The 9,208-nt window shown below is 37.2% G+C and overlaps 2 protein-coding genes across 4 annotated transcripts; one reads left to right on the top strand and one right to left on the bottom strand.

Moving 5' to 3' along the window:
* Positions 1–1,736: 1,736 nt before the first annotated feature.
* On the top strand, positions 1,737–3,175 carry LOC121994200 (transcription factor bHLH75-like). Its single transcript, XM_042548317.1, has 6 exons — positions 1,737–2,075; positions 2,144–2,263; positions 2,362–2,427; positions 2,513–2,581; positions 2,653–2,733; positions 2,999–3,175. Exons 1-6 carry the CDS (start codon positions 1,746–1,748, stop codon positions 3,077–3,079), a joined length of 747 nt encoding a protein of 248 aa, XP_042404251.1. The 5' UTR covers positions 1,737–1,745; the 3' UTR covers positions 3,080–3,175.
* Positions 3,176–3,568: 393 nt separating this feature from the next.
* LOC121994199 lies at positions 3,569–5,867 on the bottom strand. 3 transcript variants are annotated; one of them, XM_042548315.1, is made up of 6 exons: positions 5,564–5,867; positions 5,237–5,490; positions 4,796–5,158; positions 4,354–4,734; positions 4,067–4,269; positions 3,569–3,989 (listed from the first exon to the last, which is right to left on the bottom strand). In XM_042548315.1, the coding sequence occupies exons 1-6, from the start codon at positions 5,803–5,805 to the stop codon at positions 3,717–3,719; spliced, it is 1,716 nt and encodes a 571-aa protein (XP_042404249.1). In that variant the 5' UTR covers positions 5,806–5,867; the 3' UTR covers positions 3,569–3,716. The 3 variants fall into 3 exon arrangements, with proteins under 3 accessions (XP_042404249.1, XP_042404250.1, XP_042404248.1); XM_042548316.1 differs by having other exon boundaries at positions 3,569–3,986; XM_042548314.1 differs by having other exon boundaries at positions 4,067–4,734.
* Positions 5,868–9,208: the final 3,341 nt, after the last annotated feature.

The following is a 9,208-nucleotide window of genomic DNA, read 5'->3' as shown; positions in this document are numbered from 1 at the left end:
TAAATAATAAATGAAAAAATATAGCAAAAATACATTTCGCGACGCATTTCATGTGTCGTGACATGTTAGAACCTATTCGCGACGCATAAAAGAAGGTGTCTCCAATATTAGCGTTGCAAAATGACATCACCTTTGGCGACGTAATAAAAGAAGGTGTTGCCAATACTTGCATCGCGAAATGTTGTAACCTTTGGCGACGCGTACCTTAATGCGTCGCCAAAGATCATATTGACATTTGCATACGAACCAATTGCGACGCATGCTGGCGACGCATGTTTGCGCCGCAAAATGTTTTGCGACACATTTTACGTACATATGGCGACGCTAAAATGCATAGTTAAAAGTCCGAATTCTTATAGTGGCTGGACTATTCGGTCGAGTTATACGAGCTTGGAGGACTTGGGATCCGAGTGGATAAGAGGCTCGATCAGCTGGACTATTCAACCGAGTTGTACAACCGTGTTAGTCTCGAGTGTTAACCCCTCTTTGATTTTGATCGCCACATTAATAAGTTTTCTTAACTTCTATTCCACCCATGAGAGCCCTGCCTTATCGAGGTATCAATGAGGTTTGGTGCTCTTTGAATTGGATTAATTCATTAATTGCATGCGAAGATTATAAAGATTGAATATGCTAAAACGATATATTCGATCGCTATCATTGAAGTTGATTGTGGCAAAAGATAAATACGCTCGCCCCCAGTGTCCCTGCCAACCCGTTCCAGGGCCAACACGGAGGAGGTAAATTACGGGCGGCTACTAGTCTTTGGAATAGTGACTAGCACATAAGGGAGGTATTTAGCAACACTTCATGCGCTAGCCACTAGACCCATCCGAGAGGACGTTATCATTGAAGTTGATGAAAATTAAAAAAGACTTTAATTAGTACAAGAATTGGTAAGGAATATTAATTATTGTCACAGGTAATAGATTAAGGATCCAATGCTGATGGGTATGCATTAGATTTTAGATGATTGGTTATTGTTATTATGATTCTGACAGTTTAAGGTTTCTTCTTCCGTAGATAATTACATAACAAAAATTAATATGTATTCTACCTATTTCTCGTCGAGTCGATGCTGAAGCTTTTATTCTCTAGCTCATGGCGACTGCTCTTAGCTTGCTCCTTTCGATCTTATGCAGATGTAAACCTTAAACATAAAATGCTTCTAAAAAGTCTTTTCAGCATTGTGGAATTCCAGTCACAAGTAAAAATGAAACTTTATGAGCTGGGAATATTTAAGGTAGTTTCTTTTTTGCAAGTTAGGCTGGTATTTAAAACAAGGCATTCATGAAAGTTTTAATTTCGCAATTAATTTGTTTGGTATATGTAATTTCTATCCTTTTGTGATGCAATTTTCTGATCAGGAGGTCTCGCAGGGATACAGAGAGAGCCATCAGCATTCTGCCATTGATGTCTTATAGCTTAGCTTGGTGAACTAGATGACAAAACCTAGAGAGGCATGCTCAAAGTTGGATCAGAAAAAAAACTTCCATTGCAAGCCGTGTTAGTTCAAGATGGATAATGTCAAAAGGTGAATGGATGAGGCATAAATGTGAGTTGGGAAAACTCAATTCATGGGGTTTAATTACCCTTCCGACCCAGTTGCTTTCTTTGATTCCTAGCCATTAATATGAACCAAAGTCTATTGCCCACGTTCTAGTATTTGGCCAATCCCACCCCTCATCAGAGTGCCTGATATATGTGCATCTGATCGCCTCATTCTCAAAGGCGAATCAAATCTGATGGGAGAATATGCAAGGAGTTCTAGTTGCTTCGAGCCCAGCTGCCTCTCTGCCATGGAGATGGATTACGGGCTGGATTTCATGACGAGCCAATTCGAGGAGTGCACGATGGAGATCTCAAGCCTTGGGTTAATGAGCTGCTTCGACCAAGATTACTTGTCCAACTACTCGTCTTCTCCGGATCACCTGCTCGCTTCGCCTTTGTTGCCGCAGCCCCTGCCGTCCTCCACTGCTCCTGAGCTGAGCCAGGGGGGAGGAAGGAAACGGCGAAGCCTGGAGCAGGGAGAGTTTGGATTGACTACTGACATAAAGATTACTAACAACAAAAATGTACGTAAAGCCCTTTGATGCTATGCTATTACTCTGTTTGCTTGTTTGTTTACATGTATGTTTAGCAGAGCTCGGGGAACGGGAAGAGGGCGAGAGGCAACTCGAAGGAAGCAGGGAAGTCCAAAGAGGTGGTTCATGTGAGGGCGAGAAGAGGCCAAGCCACTGACAGCCACAGCCTTGCTGAAAGAGTGAGTGCGGCCACGGCAAATATACTAAGTAACTTAAACAAACTGCAATATCGATCGTCGCAATTTCAATCTGTTACAATCTTCCTAAATTCTTGCAGAGCAGAAGAGAGAGGATCAATGAAAGAATGCGTTGCTTACAAGACCTTGTTCCCGGTTGTTACAAGGTAATTGTTGAGTGTGTCTGTATATATATATAATTATGGTTCCATCAATCATAAGTTTCTAAACCAGTGGCCATGGTCGTTTTAGAGTATGGGCATGGCAGGAATGCTAGACGAGATAATTAACTATGTACAATCACTGCAGAACCAAATCGAGGTATATATTCTGTGCTGCTTATACATAATTCCTTAATCTTTAACTTGCCATGGCACATTGCATGCTTGCAGTTTCTTTCTCTGAAACTTCTAGCTGCATGCTCCGTCAATGACCATCATTGCCTCGACATGGAGGCCATTGCAGCACCCCAGGTGATCTATCTCTCCTTTCACTATGTGTTCACTCATTGTGGGATGATTAAGGAACAGGACCACCCACTGTTCTTGGGCAGCTCAAACAGTCAAAACAGTGATAAAAGGGACTGTTTCTATACAGTGTCGTCGTATCATTGGAAGTAACTTCAAATCTTGATGTCGTAAAAGAACAAGAATCAATTTTTTTTGGTCAACTTGATGCACTAGTTAGGCTCCGAAACTATAGTCTGTCTTCTAATTTAGATTATTTTCACTCCTGCAGGGTGGTAATGAGCTGTTGGTGGCAAGGGATGAGTACTACGGCACTGGAAACAGCAGTTTCTCTGTTACCATGCCATTTTAATTATACTCTTTGGGTAATTACATACAATTCTGTGACTTTGTGCATGGATTATTTCTCATGCACTTGAGAGGATAGCGTAGAAATAAATGAATAATGACAAGGATAATCCGATTTGCAGTCCTCTCTAATATATTTATGTGTGTCCACTTTGACTTTGTAATGGAATAAATAGTCTTGTTGGATGTACAGTCATTTGAGAATCTCTGATAGATTCCATGCTATCGCTTCCCGCGAACCGTGCTCACAATTCACCATCGCCACAGCCCACAAATGTTGATTTAGCTTTTAATTAATTCACATTATGGATCGTATTAATTTTCTAATTAATTAGATTACATCCCAACCACTTGGACAAGTCTACTGTGCTTGACGCATATACGTGTGAGATGATTACAAAAATTAAATTAATCAACAACTCGACGGTGAATGATTGCGGACGAGGCATCAACGCGCCATTGTAGTTGACAATTAATGATGTTATCAAATATATTTGTAGTTGAAATTACAATTTCGTTTAATAATCCGAGTATTCTATCAGGAGTCTCCACCCTGTTCGATGATGAGAAGCTTCACCTTTGTGTCTTTAATGCCTAATTTTTATACAATTTGAGCTAACGGAAAGCAGATTGAGCAGGGCTCAATTGGGAGACAGCGAAGTGGGAAAAAGTGGGGAGGAATCTCTCTCGATTGTGCCATCCCAAACTCTCACTTTGATCATCTTCTCCTCGCACCAGTGAAGCTGCTCTTGGCGTATCTCAGCCATCCTCAGAGTTCTTGAAACAATCTTCATGTCTATCAAGGCCATCAGTATTACCATCTCATCCTCGTCCTCGTCCTCGTCCTTCAGGCTGGGCCACTTGCCTTTCAAGCATCTCCTTCCCTTCAGCAAATCTTTAAGCCTCATCTTCTTCTGCGAAGTAATTGACACTGCAAGAGTCGAAGGAATATAAACAAAAAGGAGGAATCGACGAGGCAAGAATGACTCACTTTCTTATTGGCTTTCTTGAGCAAATGAAGATGATCTGAATCCATCGATCTAGACTTTCTCCTAACGATTGCTTTAAGCATTTGACAAGGATTGTTCTTGTCTGCACTGAGAAATCTCAGGAAAGTTCTGATTGCATCTTCTAAAATCGTAAAGAATTCTTTAGATGAGACCATATCCACTCCGCCCTCCTCAGCTTCTGAATCTTTTTTTGAAATCCACACAAACATACAAACAATCTCAGTATCGGGATTTTGGAAAAAAGAATGATGAAAAATTTTATGAATACATTGGAGTTCAGGAACTTGGAGTAATTTGGGGTAGCAAATTCTCATCCTTGCAAAGAGTTCAGGTCTCCGGCCACGCTCACAAGGTTCATTTTCGATGAAACGATTCAGGAGAATCTGGAATTGTTGGAACTGCTGAGCTATCCATGCAGTGCAGAAGGAGCGTTGAGTGTTGGTATTCATCCTTTGCTTGAAATTGCAGTAATTCCAGTTAAGGGCTTCCCAGGCCAGGCAAATCTGAGCTACATAAGCATTCTCCAGATCATGATATGGATTCCTTCCTTCCTCCTTAATCTTCTTCATCATTTTTTTCTGCGTCGTAATTTTGTGGACTATCCTTTGCGAGATTGATCTTGGTTGGAACAATATATTCCTAAATGATTCTGAAAACATAAACGATTGTTAAAATAGTGACATATCATTCGATTAAATTACCAGCAAGACCTGTTTCTGCCAGTTTTTGTTCACTGATCCGGTCAAAGAACATCATTTCTTGATCGTACTTTCTGAAAATTGAGTCGGTTTCCCAATTGGAAGAACTCCTTCGTGATGATGAAGAGGAGAAGAGACACTCCAAGTCGGAATCCCTGGAGACTGTAGAATTCCTCCATTCCACTTCCATGGAGCTCTTAGATGAATTGGGTCCACCTTCCATTCTTATCTTACTGTCTTCTTCCAGCTCAAAAATTCTTCTTTTGCATTGTGGTTCATCCACAATGACGATCTCCTCTTCTTCCTCCTCCTCAGCATCATCACGATCATCCTTGAATTTGATACTATGACTAGAATCTCCAACGAGATCGGTATCTGTTAGAAGCATAAACGGATTAAATCACTGATGGGGACTAAAATTGAAAAGCAGATAGAATCCAATATAATGTGCACCTTTTTCATGACAGATTAAGACGGAAAGTGGGGAATGGAACGAGGATTCCTTGTCTGATATTTCATCCAGATGCTGGAGATTGGAATAACATTCTTCTCGAATGAATAGACCCTGGTCGACGGCGCTTTCCTTGGAGAGAAAAAGCAGACCTCCTTCTCTGCGTAAGATGCACGGAGGTGATTCTTCGCGGACAGAGTAATTGTCCTCTGTTTTCAGCTTGATCTCATCTTCAAGATTGTTCGAGGGAAAAAGCCTGCAATAGATTTAAATATGGTCATAACCAACAACAATAAAATTAAGCTGAAGATGAATTTAGGAACATTAACCTGAGTTCTCTGTTGGCCGCTGATCTTTCAAGGAGAAGAGTGAACAGCTTGGTGAGGAGGAAGGAAACGAGGTGGACGGAGATGAGGATGAAGCTGAGGAAGGTAGAGAGACGGGGAAGATGCATCACAGCCTCGTCGCGAGTGTCTTCCCCTCCATGGATACGAGGCTGAGAATTGAGCATGCATGAGGAAAGGGTGGGAATGCAGCTGGATTTCAAGTGAGCAGTCGCTAAAGAACACATCGCCGAACTGCTTTAAATTTTTTTCTGGAGCAAAGTTAAAATGGTCGATCAGTGCTTGACAAAGGGCCCCAATTTGATTTTGTAATCCCGAGAATCCACCATCAGAAGTTAATACACGGCTCGAATGACTTGAGTAGAAAGCAAGAAATATGCCCAACCTTCTGCAGAGTGATTTTTGGAGGACAATACGTACCTATTAAAACCAAATCAGGTTGGATTCTAAGCTAGCCCTTGAGCTCACAAACTTTTGCTAGCAGAGAGTGTCATGCACTGTTTTTTTTATTTGCTTTGTCTGCTCTGTCTACAGAGAAGCTTCTAAGAGTTTAATCTGACCAAAAAACTGAAGTTGGCCCAACAGGCTTGAAGAATCCTTGGGCCCTAAGTCCAATGGCTCGGTCTTGTGCTTTACTAGAAGGTTGTTGAGTTTGGCTGAAGTGGGATGAACTTTGGTCAAGGTTGAAGTTGTTGGATCATGAAAGTCGCTAGAGGGGAAGTGAATAGCGATTGAAAAATTATCGTATTGAATTAGAGTTAGTACAGTGGAAGAATAAAAGCAAAACAATGCTAACACAAACCAATTTATTTTGTTCGGAGCCTTGGTCGACTCATACTCCAAGGCTCGCACTCGTCGAGTGCTTTCGTTGAGTAATCACTAATAGTTCGCAAAATCAAATTACAATATTGAGTACAAGAACTATTAAGAAAAATACCGACAATAATAAAAGAAAGAAAACTTTAGCAGGTTGTCGGAGAGGCAGCGTCGCAAGAGCACAGCGCAGTAGAGCGGTCGTTGGAAGACGACGTTGTGTTTTGTTTCAGGGTGAGACCTCTTTATATAGGATGCTCCAGGTACCTGGATCCCTTCCGGGCACCCGAACCGTGACGTAGGTCCGGCCAATCAGCGCGCTCCTCGTGACGACAGGATAGATTTTTGCCCTCCAAGCGCCCGGATCCCTTCCGGGAGCCCAGACCACCATCTTCCAGAAAGTCCTTCTGCAAGTAAATGTTAGTCCGAAGTAAAATAAAGGTTATACTACCCTGCAAAACAGAAGTTAGTACAATTATAGTAAAAAAGTAGTAATTAGATTTCGTCTCATCGAGATCGGAATCTAGTCATGATCTCAACTTAGATTCCATTGGATCGACACCTACTGTTCACTCGAATGAGGAACGCGTCCTCACCAAGTCACTCCCCTCCAGTGACTTACCTTAACTTACCTACCAGACATCAGTTCAGCCCGTCGACCTATCTGGACTTCGTGCCAGTTATCAGGTCAGCCCATCGACCTAGCTGGACTTCGTGCCAGACATCCGGTCAGTCCATCGACCAGTCTGGACTTCGTGCCAATTATTAGGTTAGCCCGTTGACCTAGCTGGGCTTCGTGCTAGCTATCAGGTTAGCCCGTCGACCTAGCTAGCTTCGTGCCAGCTATCAGGTCGGTCCGTCGACCTAGCTGGGCTTCTCCTGCATACTTCATCAAAGTGTTAGATTACGACAAAACTAACTTAACCTACTTTGTCTTTCATCAAAACCGAGTTAGACCGTCAGTGCTAACCACACCAACAATGTCCTCATTTTTGATGCAATGACAACCTGCGTTAAGTTAGTGAAAAAATATGCAAAAGCATAAGTAAGTGTAAGACATGATTTTTAAGTTAGCCTTATTTTATGTTTGATATTTTATTGCTAACTAACTTAAACCACCTCCCCCCTCTTGGCATTTATCAAAAAAAATGCAAGTATAGACACTTTTCAGATTGACAGTAGAAAATAAGTTAAATTTGAAAAAAGTTTAACAATAGAGAATTCTGATAAATTTTTCAGGTTGACCTGGGGGAGTTAACTTAGAAAAATAAGTTATCAATTTTGAAAAAGTCATTCAATGCAAATATATAGACTTTGAGACAGAGATAATATTCAACATCCTTTAACCTTTTCAAAATAGCTAAGTTTTTGAAAAACAACTGATTTTTTTATCAGAAATATTAAGACAAAAACCTACTAACTTTGAAAATAAGTTTGCAAAATTAAGGTAATTTTCAAAGTACATTTCAAAAATATTTATCAAAATCAAGTTTTATAAAATTCAATTTCCAAAGTAATTTGACAATTTTCAAAAATAGTTAAATAGGTTTATGAAAGTCATTTTCAAAAATAAGTTTATGAAAACAAACATAAGTTTTTGAAATCTATTTTCAAAAATATGTTTTTGAAGGTTATTTTCAAAAAATAAGTTTTTGAAAAGTTATTTTTAAAAAATAAGTTTTTGAAAACCATTTTCAAAAGTAAGTTTTTGAAAGTCATTTTCAAAAAGACTGACAAACAATTTTTAAAAATATTTGATATTTCTCCTAAATTTATTACTTCCCTAAATATATTACTTCTCCTGAATTGACAAATCCCCCTTAATTTATAATAGGCTTTGAGTATGTTAAAATGTGCAACATATTTTTAAGGTCTTTGCTCATCCTTAACCTAACATTTTCTAGTTATCGTTGTTACCAATAAGGTTTTTTTATTTTTTTTAAATAATTTTTAAAGAAATTTTTAAAATAATTTTTAAAGGATTTTTAAAATAACTTTCAAAAGATTTAAATTATTTTAAAAGGATTTTTAAAATATTTTTAAAATTATTTTTTAAAGGGTTTTAGAATAATATTTAAAGGATTTTTTAAAATAACTTTTAAAAGATTTTAAATAATTTCTAAAGGATTTTTAAAATAATTTCTAAAGACTTTTAAAATAACTTTTTAAAATATTTTTAAAATAATTTTTTAATAGATTAACTAATCTATTAATAAGTTAGGAGATAAGTAGGTTAGGTTAATTTTTTTTAATTACGATTAGGAATTAAGAAAAATAAGTAAGTTGTTAATTTCAAGTTATTAAATTAAGTTGAAATTTAAGAAAGTAACATAAATTAGAATTTTAATTTTAATTATAGATTTAGGTTTAATTTAAGTTTAACATAATTTAAATTTAATTTTATTTTAACTTTAAAGTTTAATTTTAATTTTCAGTTCAACTTTTATTTTAAGTTTAAAACTTAATTTAAGTTTTAAGCTTTATTTTTAATTTAAGTTTGAATTTTAACATAATTTAATTAGCTTAATTTAATTTAATTTAATTTCATTTCATTTTTAGTTAAGTTAAATTTGATTTAGTTAGTTTAAAATAATTTTTAAGATATTTTTTAAGTTAAACTAATTTTAAAATATATTTTAAAGTTAATTTTAAAATAACTTTTAAAATATATTTTTAATAATTTAAAATAGATTTTTAAGCTAATTTAAAGAATAATTTTTAAAATAGGTTTTTAATAATTTAAAATAGATTATTAAGTTAATTTTAAAATAAAATTTTAAAATAGATTTTTAATTTAATTTCAAAATAATTTTTTTA

Source organism: Zingiber officinale, chromosome 6A (assembly GCF_018446385.1).
Source record: "Zingiber officinale cultivar Zhangliang chromosome 6A, Zo_v1.1, whole genome shotgun sequence".
Taxonomy (NCBI): domain Eukaryota; kingdom Viridiplantae; phylum Streptophyta; class Magnoliopsida; order Zingiberales; family Zingiberaceae; genus Zingiber; species Zingiber officinale.
Note: the sequence above shows the minus strand (reverse complement) of the source record. Positions and strands in the feature narration are given on the sequence as shown.